The 21,615-nt window shown below is 32.7% G+C and overlaps 1 protein-coding gene across 10 annotated transcripts in view; it reads right to left on the minus strand.

Moving 5' to 3' along the window:
* narya (RING finger protein narya) overlaps positions 1 to 21,615 on the minus strand; it is a 213,841-nt gene that overhangs the window by 102,436 nt on the left and 89,790 nt on the right. For 6 of the 10 annotated variants that reach the window (XM_085820189.1, XM_085820190.1, XM_085820187.1 and 3 more), the window contains 2 exons: positions 14,066 to 14,128; positions 2,211 to 2,269 (listed from right to left, as the gene is read on the minus strand). In XM_085820189.1, the coding sequence (XP_085676315.1) occupies positions 2,211 to 2,269; positions 14,066 to 14,128 (122 nt within the window). Of the gene's footprint in view, positions 1 to 2,210; positions 2,270 to 14,065; positions 14,129 to 16,913; positions 16,950 to 21,615 lie in introns of all 10 variants that reach the window. The other 4 variants (XM_085820192.1, XM_085820188.1, XM_085820193.1 and 1 more) reach the window with 2 other exon arrangements.

Below are 21,615 nucleotides of genomic sequence, written 5' to 3' on the forward strand. Positions count from 1 at the left end.
ATTGAACTAAGAAGAAGGAGTGAACATTTAATATTGTGACATAATCATTTACATTTCATTATTATCTATAATAATAAAAGCAAGTGTAATGTGTCTGTCTGACCGAGCTCTCCAGCCAAATCTATCGCACGCAGGGACCTGGAATTTTTTATACGGAAGCACAAAGGGGCTGGCCACCAGACCTCGAAGCCCGATTTTCGATTTTTGAATTAGAAAAATTTTAAAAAAATTATTTATAATTAATTAATCACGGTTTTTTTGACTCACTGATATTATTATTTGTTTTCAAATAACGTTCGATTGTAACAATTGATTTCTTTATTCTAGCGTTAGTTTGCTGTTTTGACGATACATTAAATCGATTAATTACAATTCATTTCTTTTTTGTAGCTTGTGGGGGGGGGAAGAGAGAGAGACAGTCTACATGTCCTACACTACTATTCCTGCGCTATTCACTTATCTGCATTTTCTAAATGCACGGGCAACGCCGGGCGGGTACAGCTAGTTGTTATATAGAATTAACATGCTTTTTACTTCCTTATATGAAGTAAAAAGGAAGTATTGTAATCATGAAAAATTTCGGGTATCATATTTCAACAAAAATATCCATTTTGACTGCTACTGAATTTCGGCTCAGTGAGCTTAGTTTCTTTATTCTTATATGTTTGTAAATTGTGTATTTTTTGCTTTAAAAATGATTAAATTATATTGTTCTTATCTTCTGGTTAAGGTTTTTATGCCTTTAGCTAACCTGCAAGTTATAGTTGCAGAATTATCAACAATTTAAGTTGTTCAGGTAAGCTAATTTTTTTTTTTTTTTTTTTTTTTAACCACAGCAGACATATTTGTTTACATTTGAAACTTAGCAGGATAGTGGATTTGTTGTCAATCTACAGAAACAAGCTTCGCTACAACAAAGTAACATCTTCTTTTCTTATTCAGAATTAAATCATGCTTAATCCATTCTGGAATTATCATTTAAGTTATTAAATTAGCTCATATATTGACTCAGCATAGCATACACAACAATTAAGTCAGTTTCTACACCTTCAGTATATTTTTGCCAAGTGAGACCAAAAATAAACCTTCAGTTTTGTGCACTAAAAAATCTGGTTTCCTGCCCCCTAGCCGAATTACTTGTTTTTGTGCAGAAACTGTAATTTTAATTGTTAAAAAAAAAAAAAAAAAAAAAAGTTCTAACTGTATTTGGTGTTTTATGTTTTTCTATATCTTTCAATTTTTAATATAGATATTGAGTTTTTATGCCTTGTCATGAAGTGAGAACTGAATTAATTGAATGAGAAATATATCTCTAACATTCGAGGGAATAAGTTTAAATGAAAGGCAGGAAAAATTGCGCATAATTTAACAGTCCCCACAAGGAAGTTATGTGGTTTACACATCAGATTTTTTTTCTTTTATTTTACAGTGAGTTAATGGAGACAAGATTTCTTGTTGAATATGCTTATTGGGCTAAATAATGAATATTTTATTTCCATTTTGATATTTTATGGTTACATATTTTATGCTGATATGAAATTAGACTGGTATGATATATTATTTGCTAGAATTGGGGTTTTCATGAATTTTTGTATGCATAATTGCGATCAGATCAATATTAATTATTGTAATGATGAAAATTTATATTGTGTAATAACTGAAATGACATTTATATGAAATTGATACTACAAGTATTTTAATACATTTCAGATATGTGGTCATGGGTTTGCACACCAATCACAATCTTACAAAGGTGGTGTACTGTCTGATACTCCCCTCCACTTATAAAGCATTAAAGCATCTCTTTCTTTCGTGAACTACAAAGAATAATCAACTGAACCATGACAAGCCTTATATCTAATTATTGACCTTGGGTACTTGAGGTAAAAGAAACAATTTTGCCCAGCTCCAACTTAAATTTAATTGAGAACAACCCATGGAAGAGAACTTGCCCAGCAATTTGTGATCTTTTCTGTAATTCAAATCCAACCTAACAATGCAACACCTGGCTTTACTATCTGCCATAAAGTTCAGAACAGCTGAAAAATTAATCGTTTAAGAAATGTTATTTGAATTAGACCAATATGTTCTTGAAATGCTAACATTTAATATATTTTCTTAAAAATCCAGATAATAAATTTCATTATTTAAACAAAGAAATACAAAGAACATTTTAAAAAATATATATTATTTCATGCCATTAAACTCACCTTTGTCAATTTCTACACCAGAATATTCAGAGGACTGTATTTTTCTTTCCCCCCGATTTCTGCAAATAAAGAAAATATATGAATGCATTAATTGTTAATATAGAAAACATCTTAATGTGCAAAAATACTGTGCTGTTATTATTCACACAAAATCTATTATGGACAGTTTTTAAAGGGACATTTTTTTAACTTAGAAAAAATAAAAAAGCTGCTCCCCCCCCCAGTTCTAGTTCTTTACTCCTATGTGAAAATACTTAAACTAATTATTTTTTTAGACAAAATATTCATCATAAATGCAAAGCATAACAGCAAGCTTATTTTCTAATTCTTCTTAGCGTAGAATATAAACTATGCTGCAGTCAATAAATTCTAACACTGCACGTTTTTTAAGCACCCTGGACCCTATTATTGTTATATATATTCATTTTTTGAGCAATGTCCATGGCTACCATGCAATATGTGATTCAAAATATTCTAAGATCTATAAATCGACATCTATCACTTTTTAAATGTAACTTTTAATATGTACAATATTTACAGATCATAGATCAAAACATGGTGGTTCAGTTGACAAATAAATCTATATGCTTTCATAATCGAAAATCGAAATCAAAATAGGAACCAAAGTGTTCCTAATCAAATAGTGTGCGAAGTATCAACATCCATCTATAGAACTGCCGGTGGAGAGTCTATGGAAATTCAGAAGGCACGTCGCGTCTCGTTAACACGCAACGCTAGCGCCATCTATCAATTAATCAAAATAATTTCCACACACTCCCCACCTGAACTCTGTCAAGAGTTCACATCAATCTAACAACAATCAAATTTATACCAATAAGTATTTTAACATATAATTATAAAACAATTGATAAGTATATTAAATGAATAGAAAATATATTCAAATTATAATCACTATACTAAATTCTAAAAAAGGTATGTTATCATCAAATATAATTTGACACTCAGTAAATTTAAACGATTCTTAATCTAATCATATGAAACTAAATTATCAAAATAAACAATTGCATAAAACATATTAAATCATATTCATATTATTAAACAATAAAAAATTTTTTAAAGTTCTAAAGGATATAATAATTGAACTGGTCATTTTATTATTGTTCCATCAGCAGTTTTTAGTTCACAAGAACGAACTTTGTTGTCACGACCACGAAAACGTTTATCACTCTACCACAATTCCACAAAAGTTTGCACTTATTGTTGCCTTCAATTAATACAAGATCATCAACTTTTAGATCATCATAAACGTTAGGATTTTTTAATTGATGAGCTGTCCGAAGATCCATCAAATATTGTTTTTTCCATTTAGTCCACAATTGCCTAACCATTAAATCTTGATAAATCTTTTAGTCAGAGAGGACTTGGTAGAGCCATCTTTAACAATGGAATTAAAGTTGATAGGTAATGTAGAATCTTTGTTTCCAAAAATCAAAAAATTGACTGGCTTCAGTGGCAACGGTTCCTTGTGGTCATTGTACACATATGTCAAAGGACGAGAATTCAAAACAGCTTCCACTTGTGCTAAAACGGTTGACAATTCTTCAAACGTTAGTAAAGCTTTACCGAGAATTTTTCGTAAGCACTCTTTCACTGATTTTACTAATCTCTCGTAGATGCCTCCCCACCAAGCCCTTCGTTCTATTATAAACTTCCAACTGATTCTTTCATTCGACAGAAAATCTTGGAATTTCTCATTCGACAACAGTTTAGAGAAATTTTCGAGTTCTTTTTTTCCCTTTTTAAAAGTTTTCGCGTTGTCCGAATAAATTACTCGACAATTGCCTCTCCTAGATGTGAATCTTTTGAATGCCATCAAGAAAGAATCTGTAGAGAGATTCGGTACAAGTTCCAGATGTATGGCTCTAGTGATAGCGCATGTAAATAATGTTACATAGGCTTTTTGACTTCCTTCGATGTTTTTTTTACGTAAATCGGTCCAGCAAAATCTATGCCAGATACGTAGAATGGTGGTGTCTCATTGATTCTGTCTTCTGGAAGTTGAGAAGTGGTCTGGTCAGCAGACTTCAATGAATATCTTTTACAAATAAGACACTTGTTTATTATTTTCTTGGTAAATTGACGTCCTTTTGGGATCCAAAAGCGACTTCAAATTTCAGCTAAGGTCATTGCTACTCCTCCATGCATCATTTTAACATGTGCACTTTCTACTATCAAATTTGTTAGCCAGGAGTCTCTTGAAAGAATTGCCGGATGTTTTTCATCATGTGACAAACTAGAATGTTCTAATCTTCCACCTGCTCTCAGTATCCCGTTCTGGTCTAAAAATGGGTTAAAAAGATATAAAGCTGATTTCTTTTCGACTTTATTCGCTTTCTTCAGAGACTCAACTTCTTCGGGATAAAAACGTTCTTGTTCAGATCGAATCCAATAATTTTCGGCATCTACTATTTCTTCAGTCGTTAATGGACCTGTCAAATGGTTTGTTTTCCTAATTTTACCAATGAATCGTTTCATCCAACCAGTTATTCTCAACAATTTTCTTAAATTACTATATTTTGAGATGTCTATTACCCTTTCTTCAACTGCCGTGCATACAAATTCATAAATATCATTAATATTTTTGCGGTATTCTAATTCTTCTTCAGTGACAGGTTTCTCTTCATTCTGTCGAGGCCACAACTCAGACGACATTCTAAGCCATTCTGGTCCTTGAAACCAGATAGGATTGTTTTTCAAATCTGGAAGTTTAGCTCCTCTCGAAGCCAAATCAGTGGGATTACATTTACCGGGGCAATAATGCCAATTTTCTGGGGATGTCAAATTTTGTATGTCCTGAATACGATTTTTAACGAAAAGCTTAAATTTCTTTGCACAGTCTTTTATCCAGAAAAGTGTGATTTTCGAATCAGTCCAGAAAAAACAAGAAAGTTGTAACTTCAAAATTTTATTGATGCTAGTGCCTAATTTGGCTGACAAAAGAGCTCCCATTAGTTCCAACCTAGGTAAGGTGAGCGGTTTTAAAGGCGCTACTCTAGTCTTTGAAGCAACAAAAACCGTAAATATTTGTTCATTGCTAGAAATTATACGTAGATACGCTACTGTACCATATGCCCTTTTGCTAGCGTCAGAAAAACAATGCAGTTCAATTCTTTCCACATCACTATTACCGATTGTAGAAAAATAATATCGTGGAATACCGATTTCGTCCAAATTGGAAACTTCTTTGCACCATGTTTTCCAAACAGAACATAAATTTTCTGGTAGTTCATCATCCCAATCTAAAGCAAGTGTCCAAATTTGCTGCAATATGATTTTGACTCTTAAGTACAAACGGTGATAATAGACCTACAGGATCAAAAATTCGTCCTATTGCTTGTAGGACAAAACGTTTAGTATTAACTTGTTTTGATAGAAATGTTATCAAATTTTTTACATCAAAGTAAACTATGTCACCTTGGTTGTCCCAAGCGACTCCTAACACTTTCAATGGAGGATTTCCAGCTTCCGAAACATGACTAGATTCCTCGGATTCAATACCTTCTTTAATCCATAATTCGCGCAGTTCTTGAGAATTGGTGTGCCATTTATGTAGAATCATACTAGCATCTCTAAAAATGCTGACGCATTCTAAACTGGTATTGAAAGCAAGTTCAACGTTTTGGTGTCCTCCAATGATGTCATCTACATAAATGTGATCATTTAGAAATTCGCAAGTGGCAGGGTAGGTTTTCTCATATTGTTTCAAATGGTATTTAATGGTTGCAGCCAGTAAAAACGGACTGCTATTTACGCCAAATAACACACGTGTGAACCGATAAGTTATAAAATTTTGTGGATCATCGAATGGGTTTTTAGTAAACAGAAAACGCCTTACATCTCTGTCCTTCTCATCTACTTCTATCTGAAGAAAAGCCTGCTTTATGTCACTTGTAAATGCTACAGGGTGAAGCCTGAAGGCTAACAGAAGTTCAAGAATGTCAGGATACAAATTTGGACCAATATGTAAGCAGTCATTTAACGAGATTTCACCAGGTCCATGTGAAGACGCGTCGAATACGATACGTAGTTTACTAGTAGTTCGATCACTACGAACGATTTCTCTGTGAGGCAAATAAAATGTGATTTGAGATTCACTATCAACAGTGTCTGGAACTGGTTCAATGATGTTTTGTTGTAAATAATCTTGTAGAACTGTTTGATACGAATAAAAGAGTTCAGGGTTATTCTGAAATCGCTTTACAAGTTTCTCAAATCGTTTCAGCGCAATCGCTTTATTGTCATGTAACTCATATTTTCTATCAGACTTCCATGGCAGCCTAACCTTGTAACGAGAATTTTTGTATAAAATTTCCGATTCGAATTTTTCCATTATGGTATTGTCTAATGGGTCAGATAATTCATTTTCAGGTTTTATACCTAAACTTTCAAGCTCCCAAAATTTCTTTATCTGATCAGATATTATATCTTCTTCAACTACGATATTAAAGGCTGTGAACGTGTGTGTTGTACCTTTAGTGTAACCTAGCAGAGACCAACCGAATAACGTTTCAGCAGCTACTAAATGTTTGTCTAAACGCTTAAGTTTCCCAGTTATTACATCATAATAATGATCAGCTCCTATCAAAAGAGTAATTTTTTCTTTGCAATTCCAAGAATCTGCGAGTTGTAAACCTTCTAACTGTTTGCCTAAAATGTGTCTATCCAGATTAGGAGGTGGTAAATCAGAACTTGAAATTTGTTCAGTCACTAGAGCTTCAATTTCGATTTTCAAATTCGGTGTTTCCTTGTTCTGTAATTTTATCTTAACAACGTCAAATGTTTTTCTAATGGGTGTTTTATTTCCAAACGTAAATACCGAAAGAGTCTCTGTTCGAATAACAGGAAGCTTCAATTTATCCGCGATTTCTTTTCTTAGGAAGGAACGCATACTACCTGAATCCAGTAGAGCTCTAATTAAAACCGACTGCGTAGTTGTTCGAAGTGTTACGCAACAAGTTTGAAGTGAAATAGTTTTAATTTTGCTGCGTGAGAATGCTGAAAGAACATGCGAATCTTCTATACTTTTATTTTTTTCATTTCGTTCTTTCTCAGCGCGAAAGCATATTGAACGGTTATGTCGACCTTTGCACTTGGAGCAGACGAGATCGCTTCGACACTGCTTTAGGCGGTGGTTTAATTTCAGGCAAAGGTAACATCGGGAATGTTTACGTAATAAATTTCTCTTCTCATCAACTGTCAGTGATTCACAGTCTTCAGTAACATGTTTGGATGTATTACAAAACAGACAGCAATTAGTATTTTTGTTTTCTTTAACCGGCGCCAAGAGCTGGTAAGTGGAATGGACGATACTCCCCTTCCCACCCTTCTCTTTATAAACACAGGAAGTGCTTTCTGATTTATGAGTGGAGAGCAAAAGATGGCTTCTCTCGCGACTTTCCAATTCTAAACGAACAAAGTGCAATAATTCGTCAACATTAAAAAAGGATGACGAATCCGTTTTACGATTGAATTCTAAGGTTATATCAGACGGCAGAGTTTTCATTATGGCTGGAATCAACATATAACTGTATTTATCCGGTGTAACTTCTAATGATTTCAAGCTGCGTATTTGAGTTTCGATAGTGTCACAAAGTTTGCGAAGTTTTAAAGTGTCACTGGATTTGGTTACTGGGGTAAGATTCAGGAGTTTTTGCATGTGTGAGTTTATAATTATATCTTTTCTGCCAAACCTGTTTTTAAGTATTTCGACAACTTCATCGTAATTTGGTTCCGAAATGCAAAAACCTTCTATCGCGTTTGCAGCATTGCCGCATAAGTACGATTTTAAATAATTAAATTTTTCGATCTTTGTTAAAGATTCATTATCATGGATTGCTACATTGAAAGAGTTCCAAAAACTTGTCCACTGGGTGTAATCTCCATAGAATTTAGCGATGGTTAACTTTGGCAGACGCGTACATTTATTGCTTTCGATTTTAGAATTAGTTTCGTTAAGAGAGTTTTCATTATCCGAATTTGTTACTTTATTCAATTCTTTCAATTTTTTATTTGCTCTGAATTGCCATAACTGAATTTTCTCTTCGTATTCGATACAAGATAGAATTTCTGTTTCAAACTCTTCTGCCTCTGATTTCAAGTCACGCTCTATCTGAGCATCTAACTCACTCAGAGCTTTTGATTTCGTGATTAATTGATCTAAATTTTCTTCTAATGTACTTGTATCAATTTCTTCTTTATTCAACTCTGATTCGATTTTTTTTAGAATCTTGGACACGGTGGTCCTGATAACTTTGCGTTTCGATTTTAATTTAACAACAGACTCTTCCGCCATAGTTACTCTACAAATTAGAAAGTTTAGCCTTACCTTTTTTGCCGACTTCGCACACTTGCAACGTGCTAAATCCAATTCTTGACGGCCTAATGCACCAGCTGATTCAAAATATTCTAAGATCTATAAATCGACATCTATCACTTTTTAAATGTAACTTTTAATATGTACAATATTTACAGATCATAGATCAAAATATGGTGGTTCAGTTGACAAATAAATCTATATGCTTTCATAATCGAAAATCGAAATCAAAATAGGAACCAAAGTGTTCCTAATCAAATAGTGTGCGAAGTATCAACATCCATCTATAGAACTGCCGGTGGAGAGTCTATGGAAATTCAGAAGGCACGTCGCGTCTCGTTAACACGCAACGCTAGCGCCATCTATCAATTAAACAAAATAATTTCCACAATATGTTTTATATTCTAAGTTAAAAAGAACTGGAAGGCCAACTTTCTGTAATGCACTATATTTATAATGAATGCTTTTTCTAATAAATAACTATTACAAGCATTTTCATCTAGGATTGATGAGATGGAACTAGGGAAGAGAAATTTTATTCTTTTTAAAACTATTTTGACAGTGATACAACTTGCAGTTGCATTACTATACACCTGGTACACAATTTTCTGACAACTCTGCTCGGTCCTTCTTGGAACTCCACGTACTCTCGAGACTCTCCACGCTACAGCTCGCGATGCATTCGACGACGCACAGAGCACAGCTCCCAACTCTTTGGTTCGGTTGTTCCCGGAGCTTAACACACTCTCTCGACGATGCTCTAACCGTGTTGCACGAAGAGACTCTTTCTATGCACTTGACGACCTACTCGACACTCACTGCCCGGCAGTCAACTCAATAGACTCCGCACGGACTGACTAACTCGAAACTTGATGAGGCACTCGCTCAATGACTGACTATCAACTTGCTAGACGAGGCACACTGACTCGCCCTCTCGACGAAGCCGACTGCGGACCCGCAAGGTTTATATAGCTTTTGGCTTGTGTTTGATAACATTCTGGGCTAAACCTGTAAGAATTCGTTTCAGAAGGTTCTCCCTCCGTCCATGGCATATCGCCAATTTGTGGCAATATGTGGCAACCCTGCTTCCCTTGCCATTTTATGGCAACCCTAAAACTGCCCTCAACTATAACAACACCCTTAACTATGACAACCGGAAGTTAAAATACCACATAATATATACACACACACCCATATATTTAACATATATACAGGGTTCCCACTAGAGTCCAGTACCAATCGTTTAAATGTAAATGGCTGCAGCTATAAGCCGTAATGCCCTACTACATGAGACAGCTAAATGTGCCACCTAGTGGAGAAGAGCAGAGGTAGCGCTCATATCTCAAAAACAATACGAGATACGAGATAAATGTGAATTGTAAAGTTGTACAGCATCAACGATTTAGAACGGAAAGACACCTTGTGGACATGAATGCTATAAACAGAACTCTAAAGTGCATATTTGTTTTTCGTGATTTCCGAAACTGTGACATCATGAAACTTGAACGAAAGGAGAAAAGATTGCCTTTTGGATGAAAAACAAGCCCGTATTGTTGTACTGTGGTATTGTTTGTAATTACCAATAAGGAGGACTCTAATTCAAACCCCGCTGAGTACTGTCTTTACAAACTGAGTAAACAATAAGCAGATCGTGCATAATCATGTCACAAAATGCCTCAATGCAACTTGAGCTTGGTGTACAAAATTTGTACATTATGCAAATAGTGTATGCAGTGTCATACCTGTTTACCTGATAAAGTTATCAGCGATACCTGAGATAGAGCTACCTCCTCGGGCTGTATGTTGAAGTTCATGTTTATGGAGCGATTTGCAAAAAATGATTATTTTGAAATAGTTCTATTTTATGGTGAATGTAGTTCTATTTCAGGTGATGGAGAGAAGTTTGAACATCGAAAATAAAGCCCTATCTGGTGATAACTAGTTGTTTTCTTCTTCCTAAAATCATTTCGTAATGTTCCAATGTGGGACGCGAACAAAAAATTGTGCATTTAAAATGTTCTGTTTATGTCCAGAAGGTGCTTTTTGTACTAAATCGATGATGTTCTACAACTTTATAATTAACTTTTTTTCTCCTATTTCAATATTTTTTCGAGATAGGAATGCTAACTTCGCATAGTCTGCTACATAGGTGAACGCTACTCACCTAGTAGTGCATTTAGCCAATTTATTATACTTAGACACCACTTTTAGGGCTACAGCTGCAGCTGTTCGGGTAAACAGGTGGTACCAGATTTTAGTGGGCATTCTGTATATATATATATATATATGTAATAATAAAATTCTATACTCAAGAATACACTTAAAATTCTAACTGTATGTTCTTTTCATTTTTAATGGCGACGTTCTCTTATTTGAAAGTACGTGAAATTAAATCCACAGTCCTGTAGTCAAGTTGTTTTTCCCGCTTTTTCTACACGTACAGTTATAGAATGTTCTCGAGATATTTCAAGCGAACTGGATTGGCTGACGTCATTTCTTGGAAGCTCCACCTTTCCAGAGGCTATAAAAGGACTCGTAAAAGGAATATCGGGGCTTTTTCTTAAATGTCACAATGCAGTAAACCTTCATACAAAATATTATTAGTAGTTCTTTTTTATTTACTCTGGAGATCAGATTTTTGTAATTGCTTTTTTCTCCTGAAATATAATAAATGGATCCTGTTTTTTAAAACTATCGTCTGATAATTTAAGCTACGACTACATTGATGATTCTTCAACAATCTATTTATTCCTGACAAAAGCTGGTATATCACACATATATATATAATTGAAAAAGAAATTGTAAAGCTAACTAGTAATTAGACGAAAGACCTATTTGGTCTTAAAAATTTTTTGCGCATAATGCTGCAAAAAGATATGAAATAATAGTAGTAGGTAGAATTATTGCAGCGATCTTGCTAAAAAGTTACCAGGGGCTGTAGCTCCACGAAATATTTCAACGCTGTATTACTAAAATATAAACTAATAAGAAATTTTTGTCTGGAAAAACTGTAAACTCGCGAAAAAGACTGCCAAAATTAATGTTGGAAGACATGCTAATGCATGAAAAAATTAATCTGACCGTTGTGATATGTGAAAAGTTAACTCACATAAAAAATAGGTTGACGGGGAAAAAAAATATACATATATGAAAAGTTAAAACATATAAAAAAATATATATGGACTGAAAAAATGCCAATACGTAAAAGGCAAAAATTAAAATGAAAATATAAATTGCAACAATACAAAAATACAATAATTACATAGCGGAAAATGGTAAATTAACCAACTCGTACCCTCAATTGGCTTTTCAAGGGAAAAAAAACCGAGTGTCGAACTAGGTTAAATACCATTACGCGTTTCGCCGAAACAGACCATTGAAGCTCTTGTTTAATGCGAAAAAAAAAATTATAAAAAAACATGAATATTCCCGAATAAATCTTTTTTGGAGCTTCACTGCTCTGTTCCTTTTTCCCGACGCGTCCGCTGAAAAACACATTAGGTTGTTAAAAGTAATTGCAACTCCAAGCAATGTAAAATTAAAATCAAAATAAAATAAATAGCGGTCTGCTATTAGTCAAAAAATTACAACGTATGGGCTAGTTATGTATAGCTTAAAGAAGATAGAACTTTTATAAAGAGAATGGTGCTGTAATCAAATAAAAATGCAATTAAATTTGCAAGAAAACAAACGTTGAAGGGTCTTATTAGGACCAAAAAAACACAGACAAAAGAAACGAAAAACTGACCTGAGAGGTGCCGTCCTTTGCATCTGAAAAATTTTTAGAAAAGGGTGCAAAACCCCTCTGTGCCCAACCAACCTTCCTTTTCGTCATGTGACGTAGGTGGGCGAAACAATAAAAACTGCATACGCCAATGGGCTGAGATTGTAGTTTGGCGGGAATTCCTGTCCCCCCTTTTTTTTATAGAGGGTGTGACAAACGAGAAAAGACACGGAAAGAACTCAAAATGGCGTCAGTCAAGTTGTTAGAAGTACAAAACTGCTAAAAATAAGTGAAAATGGCTAATTCAGCTAAAATTACTTATTTTTGGTCACAAAAGAAAGAGTAAATTGGAAAAAAGTCATATGTTAATAAAAGTCGTCATTCTTCAAGCTAGAGGGCGGTCAAGCTACTATGAAAAATGAAAAGGCCCGATTTGTTAATAATAGTAGAGTTTGGCCTTCTAAGTAATTTAAAACTATTAAATAATAGTATTAAAGTATAGTGCCAAAAACTTTGGAGGAAAGAAAATGTATTTAGGAGAATAAACTGTACATTTATACAATTTTTACATTAGATTATCTGAATCAGCCATCCACTTTATACCGTCCCATTGTATAATACCCATATTATACACCTAAAATAATTCGCAAAGTTAACGCATTGGCTGCGCATCTGGGGCAGTTAACGCATCGGCTGAGCAAGGCGTATATATACGCCCACGGCAGTTAAGGGGTTAATGATGATTCTTTTGGAAATATTAGAATTCCAGTTGGTGAACTTTTGTGTAGAAAAAGTGAATTCTCTCCTCTTGTCGTAGACTTTAATCAAATTGTAATCAATAATATTTAGGTCAAGGTATACTACATTATTTTGCACCGTATTTGTATTATTTAGTTTTAAGCAAGTTGGGTAAATATTAGCAGCTTCTATTTTGTTATGGTTGTTAAAGGCTATGATATCATCAATGTAACGATATATGTGTTGGTAAAATTTATGTTCTTCTTTGTTTAGTGAACGGACAAAGGTCAATTCTTTTGTGAAAAGGAATAATTCACACACAGTGCTCGAAAAATTCCCTCCCATTGGGATTCCTTGAATTTTTTTGATGATGCTATTCTTAAAAAGAATAAAATTATTGAAAAGCATGCTCGAAAGATAAATATTAAACTTTATATATATATATATATTAAACTTAATATTTGTACTCTGCTTTACTTGTACCATGGTTCATCATTGTTTGCACGTCACATATCACATGTAACTGTACCGCTGCATTAAACCATCATGAATCATCCTCACACATTGTGTGATGTGCCGTAGGATGAGATTTTCCGGTAAAAATTCAGGCAGCCGTAGAAGTAACATGCGTGTTTGATAATATATAATGTTTTGTTAAAAAACTGGAACATGCTGTCTTTGGTTATTTGGCCTAGTCTCCTAACCACATTGTTCACTGCGCCTAAATCTGGCACTATAATATTCATACAGTTCTCAAGTTTTCATCATATTAAATACATTGTTACAAATGCCCCTTGTATTGAAACTTTGTTCTTGGTATACTCTCTTTGATGCATATTTTCAACAAACTGTGATGAACCCTGATTTCTTTTTGCTTATTCATCCTGCTGGATCTGCATATGTAATTTCACACAAATTACATAAAATTGACAAAATGCATTGTTTTCTTTTTAAAGTGTAGCTATTTATGTAAATTTTAACAGGCTATCTCTCAATTAAAGATATGGAACAGTAAGATATTTAGATGAAAATAATTACAGCTTTGATTTACATACATACCGATGCTGAAGTCCGATAAAATGTTTCATTGCGGTATTTTGTTCATGTAACATTTTTCTTTCACTATATGTAGATTAAAAATATGATAAAATTAATGAAAGCATGGAAATATCTCTTTGGATTTATTAAATTTTCATACAATGAAGATTAGAAGTATATCTAAGATGCTTACTTTATTAATAAATTTATATTTGTCATCATAAACTACAAACAAAACCATAAATTTTTACTACAGTTTCAAAAACACCCCAGCATCTGTCTTAAGCTTGATTTTAATGCATTCACAAATAAAAAAATTTCCATCATCAGCTACATATTCATATAAGCAACTGTTTGTACATAAAGTAAATTATTAAAAATATTTTCATTCACAAACAAAAATATCACAGCACAAAGTCCGTAATCCTGACTCATCGGGACTTCCGTGATTCCGGATTATAGATCAACAATTTAAATCTGGTAAGATGGCATGCAGAAATTAGACAATTAAAAATATGAAATCGTAATTTATGAAATATAGAGCAATTATGATCTAAAGGGTCTCAAAATTTACAAGAAAAAAGCTTAATATTTATTTGTTTATTTTATTAAACATTTCTTTCAATGTAAGTTGTTTAAGTTGCTTTGTTTTTTGTGCTAATACATTTTCTTTAATTCAATAAACAGACATAATTTCTTGTTCAGTTCACTGTTCAAGTCCTGTAATTGCTGTGTCGAGAATACCGACTAACTTGTCAATCGAAATTTTTTCATTTTCAATAACCTCACTGTCACTTTCTTCCCTATCGGAAGCGGTATTTTCTGGATCTAGAACTATACTACAGATTTCGCCACCCGTTAATTGATTGATGATTGGGGCATAGTCATCGCAATGAAAAACTTCTGTTATATCATCTTCATTTATTACCGCTTTTCCACGTTTATTTACAAAATCCAATAACTGGAAAATTTCACCTTTAGTTTGCGATGTCGGAAAGCCTTCAAATTCGCGGCTATCATCTTCATCGTCCTCACCATGTAATATGGTAGCTGGCCATAAATTATGCCAAGCATTTTTTTAATGTATCTGGAGACACATCCTCCCACGATTTTGAGATGCTCCACACAGCAGATTTTATGCTAATAAATTTCAAAAAGTCTTGAATAGTCTTGCCATTGTTTAAGAAATTTAACATAGATTTAAAAAATGCTACTTTATACTTGCATTTCAGCGCGTTTCAGCCCATATCCATAGGCTGAATGATAGACGTACAATTTGGAGGGACGAATAATACAGATACATTATCTTTCACTAAAACTTTAAGTGAAGTATGCGCCAAACAGTTGTCAACAATCAGGACTATTTTTGCGTCATCAGGTAAACCAACCGAATTCAAATGTCGCCGAGCCTCGGGTATAAAATGAGTTTCAAACCAATCATTCATCAACGCTTGTGTCATCCATGCTCTTTTTATTTGCGCGATATATAATGGGGAAAATCGTTACTCCTTTAAATGCTCGAGGTCGTGCATGTTTTCCGATTAAGAAAAGTTTGCACTTGTGGGTTCCTGCAGCATTTGCGCACGCTAAAATCGTTAGTCTCGCTTTGTAATCTTTGACACCAGTTGGAGCCTTTCTGCAGAGGTTGCCAAGGTATTTCGCAGTACATATTGCCATAAAAAACCAGTTTCATCAGCATTGTAAATTTGTTCTGGAGATAATTGCTCACTAGTAATGAGTTCAATGAATTCCTCTGCAAATTGTTCAGCAGCTTCAGTATCAGCTGTTTAGCGGCCGAGCGGTAAAATCGCTGAACACTGGTAGTTCGGTCCGAGGTTCGAATCCCGCGAACGGGCTGGCTGCATGGGCGTTTTCGTGGTTTTCCCCATGTGTAACGTGTATACGAGCCAGTTTCCCTTAGAAAGTCCTCCACGAAAGGCATCCCTCCCCTTAGGCAGATAGCCCTCGTGTGCTTTACCATAATTAAATACACCAACACACCATCAGTATCAGCTGAAGATTTTTCACCTGAAATTTTTAATTGTCTTATACCATGGCGATTTTTAAATTGGGTTAACCAACCTGTGGAATATGTGCACTCAGTGTTCAAGTTCATTTCTTCATGAAATATTTTGGCTTGAGCCATTAGCATTGGACCAGTCAATAGCACGCCTTTGCTGCGGCGCTGTCTGACCCATTCAATCATCACTTCGTCATGATTGTCACTTTTAGCATAACGAACCCTTTTTTTGTTATTCATTGCAAGTGGCGTGACGAAATTCACAAAAAATTCAAAAAGTTCCTTTTTCTTTTTGCTTATGTCATATAAGTTGACTTTCCAATGTCATACTCTTTGCATAATTTTGAGACGGATATGCCTTTATCCATTTTTTGCAGCAATTTCACTTTTTGTTTGATGGACATCGAAACATGCTTTCGCTTTGTAGATCCTTTGGCAGCTCCAGAATTGGAAGCTCTTTTTGACATAATCCGAAGTTCAGGCTTAATTTTTATAAAATTGCTCTAACTGTCTGCAAAAAAATAATAAGCCAGATCCAATTAGAAGATTAAGGAACAGCGCAATCTGCAGCATTAACTGAAATGCCTTAGAATCAGGAAAGGTAATTTTAGCCTAGCTTATACCGTCCATTATACATTAAACGCGCATGCATAAAGCATACAAAAAAAAAAAAAAAAAAAATGTGTCTTTGAGGTCAGGATTATAGATCACTCCGGATAATGGACATCTGGATTACAGACTTTGTACTGTATTATACCTAAGAAAAGAAACACAGATAACATGTATGCTTTCATGCTATCAAACTGCTCATAAAGATAGAAACTGCTGTTATAAGTAAATCTCAAATACCTTTTCTCAAAAATCTTCTCACATATAATAAATGACCTATAATATGTATCAGAAAAAAAAAAAAAAAAAAAAAAAAAAAAAATGGTTTACAAAATAGTAGTTATATACTGAGCAATAAAATCCTTTATAAAATAATTTTTCCACTTTAGAACAAATCACCACAGAAATAAATATTGGTATGCTTTTTGGTGAAGCATATCATGTTGAAACTAATAAAATTTTATAAGTTTCACATAGGTCTATTTCATTAAATTTATGTTTATAACACATTTATCACTGCTATAGCATGCCTGTTAAATTTTCTTATACAAATGATTAAAAAAGTGGCAGGAAATCAAAGCAAAATTGCTCAATTTACTTTTAAAAAGTAAAATGTCAAATAAGTGTGTCACATGTTCACTGCGGTGTGTGTGTGTGGGGGGGGGATGAGAGAGAGACAGTTCTATATCTTCCGTTTTACTGGGCCGATTGACTAAATTTAAACTGCAGTTTTGATGTCTCAAACGCGCGACTTAGGATATATATTAAGTTTATATATAGCATTGTCGTAACATAGGTATTCCGACACAAAATCGGTATTTTTCTGAAATAACATACCGATTTTTTTACATATTTCCTTTCTACAGCTCAAATTATGAATAAATATTAAATTTTGTAAAAATTCGTGTGAAATTTACGGAGAAATTCAAGAATTTATATTGGCACTTTTTTTTCAGTTGCGCAAAGAATACTTCACTTGGCGAACTTCTTAATACATGGCAACCTATTTTCCTTTCCATTTCTACACTGTGCGTGAGCGGAAAAAAAATTACTTCTTTCTTTCAACTAATGATCTTTATATTATATTTTTAATTATAATTGTTATTATTTTAAATAATTTTTTTCTTTTCGAATTTCATTTTAATTAAGTTCCATGGTTTCTTTCAAATAACTGTTTTAAAAATTTCTATTTACTCATTCGAACTGCATAGTTTAAATAAAAGGTGCATCGTTTATTTTATTTTCCAAACAGTTTTCTTTATACTATATTTTTTAGTCATAGTTATTATTTTAGGTAATTTTTAAACTTTTAGACTTTTATTTTAATTGTTTGTGTTGCATTGTCTTTTCAGATAATTGTTTTAAAATTTTCTATTCATTCATTCGAACTGCGCATTTTAAATATATTTATTAATATAAATTTTCCAGAATTTGATTTTATTTATTTGGATTGCATTTCTTTCAGAAGAATACTTTGTGACCCGGACTATGATGCATTTGAGAACTGCTTATATTAAAAAAAAAAAAAAAATACAGTAAAACACAGTTAACACACCTTTCAGTGTTTCGTTCAGAAAAGATATGTAATTAAGAAAGATGTATATCCGACATTTTAATTTAGGATGAGTTCCATACATTACTTTAAACAGTTTTAACATTGTGCCCATTGCTTTACACAATTTTATCATCCTACATTTAATTTCTTAAAATGTTATTCATATTTTAGTCAAATATTTCATTTTTGAAATCGCAAGAGTCAAATATAATAAAATTTAAAAATATACTAAATTTTATGCGACAAATTTATTTTTTCTTGTTAATGGCTTGCTTTTTTTTTTTTTTTTTTTTCAAGCATTCTGCACGTATATTAAAAAGCATCTTACTTTTCGATAATTTTAAATAAAGTTATCGCCTCAAAAAAGCCCACAAACGAAAGAGCGATAAAGTCGCTGAACACTAGTAGTTCGCTACGGGGTTCGAATCCCGGCAAACAGGCTGGTTGCATGGGCAATTCGTGGTTTTTCTCATGTGCAACATGTATACGAGCTGGTTTCGCTTAGGAAGTTCTTCATGAAGGCATCCTACCTTTTAGGGAGATAGCCCTGCTTTGCCGTAACTTAATAATCGTATTCAACCCATTTCTCAGTATTTGGTCAAAGCCTTTATCAGTCTTTAGAGACTAGACATTTTGAAGGCATGAGATGAAAGGAAAGACTGGTTTCATCAAGAGAGAAAAACGTCTTGAGATTATATCCATATACGTCACTAGATTCCTGATTCTTCAAACAATTCGACTGAGAAATCATGGGATGCTCTGTTTATGATACAATATGATGTTCTATGAAGTAATTTAAATTTATACAACCATACAGTCGAAAGACAGTCGCTCATCACTTTAATATGCAATGATATCTTTTTTGTCTTTTCCGTTAGCACAAACTCCATTGATGCTATTTGTTGGTTTACACACGTCCAAGTGTTTTCTCTTTGAACACCCAACTACCTTGAAGTAGATTCCTCTTTAAATTTTTGCTTCCCCCCCGCCCCCTAATTTTCTTCTTTCCATCTACATTTGTTTTCAGTGCTGACACAAGAAAATTTAGATTTTTTGACTGTTAAATTTCCATAAATTTTGCATTCTTGCCAAATTTTTAAAAATATCAGTTGCATCAAATGCATTTCAGCTGAACACAGCTTTTCATTTTCTAGACATTTTACTATAAATAAAGTTTAAAGCAAAGTCCAAAGGATAAATATTTGAATTAAAAGATTTTTGTTAAATGAAAAAGAAATAAACCCCTCCAGCAGTGCTTATCCTGTACCACCGAGTGCCCCGATTCTTACATCGGACTCAAACAATCTAAATCATATTATTTAATAGTTTTTAAGCCTAATAACTTCTATATTACAGAAGATTTTTTTTATATAATCTAGAACACCAGAGAAAATTACGACTTAAAACATTCTTTTCAAGAGAATTAATGCACAAACTTATATTTATATATATATATTTTTTAAAGCTGTTATATGACCCAAATTGTCAATGTCCTGTTTGCTTAAAAACATTGTGAAAATGAACATTAAACAAACTGTCTCAATTTTAGACAATTCAATATAAATGAAGTTAAAGTAAAGTAGCAGACGATAACACGGCGAAGGTAAAAATTTACTCTTACAAGTATTTAAAAAAAAAAAGAGGAAGAAAGAAATTTTTTAAAAAATATTAAAAATTTAATTAATATCATCTATAATTTAAAAAAATAGCTTTTCATGTAGGATTAATAAATATTTATTACGCATCATTGAGGAAAACAAATTCAAATAATAAATTCTCCGTAAAAAATTATTTGAAATTCGAGGTTAAAAATAGCTGTGGCACATTGTAACAAAATCCATAAACCACATTTGGCGTTATTATCGCTCAAGAAAAAGATGCCAAATTTCAAAATGCGCAAATATGTAAATTCGTGTATATCTTAGAAAATTTTGAGCAAAAAAAGTCTAAATTTTTGCAGGCATGCTTAGAAATACACCTACTTTAAGATGATGGTAAAAATTTTATAGGTTATATTTCAAAAAATATTTTGAAAAATTTATAAAAATTATTTAAAAATAGAAATTTTAAAATTAAAACACAAAAAATGGGTGAATTTTATTTGGAATGAACCTAAATTTCGAAATGTGAAAGGTAAAATCAAAAACGTTTTATAAAAAAAGAGATATTAATAAATATTTGCCAAATTCAATTAACACTAAGGAGCTAAAATTTTGAGAGCTAATTTTTTAAAAACAACTCGTACGATTTTTTACAAAACTTGGCAGTGTGGCATAATTTGAGTCGTAGAATTGAAATATGGAAAAAATTTGGTATGTTATTTCAGAAAAAGTCCGATTTTGTGTCAAAATACCTAAGCTAGAATAGTGCTATATATAAATCTAATATATATGTAAGTCATGTTTCCGAGACATGAAAAACGCAATTTAAATTTTGTCAATCAGCCCAGTAGAATGGGAGATATAGAACCGTCCTCTCTCTCTCTCTTTTTTTTTTTTTTTTTTTTTTTTTTTTTTTTTTTTTTGCATAGTGTACATGTAAATATATTATCCACAAAGTGATATTTTTCAAGCAGGCCATATAATATAGGTTTTGATTTTACACTGCTCAAAAAAAAAAAAAAAAAATGGGACAGTGCTATATCTCCGGTTCTACTGGGCCGATTGACAAAATTCAAACTGCGTTTTTCATGTCTCGAAAGCGCGACTTAGGATATATATTAGATTTATATATAGTACTATTCTAACATAGGTATTTTGACACAAAATCGGACTTTTCTGAAATAACATATCAATATTTTTACGTATTTCGATTCTACGACTCAAATTATGCCAGAATACCAGGTTTTGTAAAAATCGTACGAGTAGTTTTTTAAATATTAGCTCTCAAAATTTTAGCTCCTGAATGTTAATTAAATTTGGTAAATATTTATTAATATCCCTTTCTTATTAAACATTTATTATTTTTACTTTCACATTTCGAAATTTAGGTTCATTCCAAATAAAATTTACCCATTTTTCGTGTTTTATTTTTTAAATTTCTATTTTTAAATAATTTTGATAAATTTTTCTAAAAAAATTTTGACCTATAAAACTTTTACCATCATCTTAAAGTAGGTGTATTTTTAAGCATATCTGCAAAAAATTAGACTTTTTTTATTCAAAATTTTCTAAGATATACACGAATTTACATATTTTCGCGTTTTGAAATTTGGCATCTTTTTTTTTTTTTTTTTTTTTTTTTTTTTTAACGATAATAACGCCAAATGTGGTTTATGGATTTTTGTTACAGTAAATTGCCACAGCTATTTTTAACCTTAAATTTCAAGTAAAATTTTACGAAGAAGTAATTATATGAAATATTTTCTCTTAATGATGCGTAATAAAT

This window comes from Stegodyphus dumicola, chromosome 7 (assembly GCF_044657685.1).
Source record: "Stegodyphus dumicola isolate Sdum_Otavi_A_Nest chromosome 7, ASM4465768v1".
NCBI lineage: Eukaryota > Metazoa > Arthropoda > Arachnida > Araneae > Eresidae > Stegodyphus > Stegodyphus dumicola.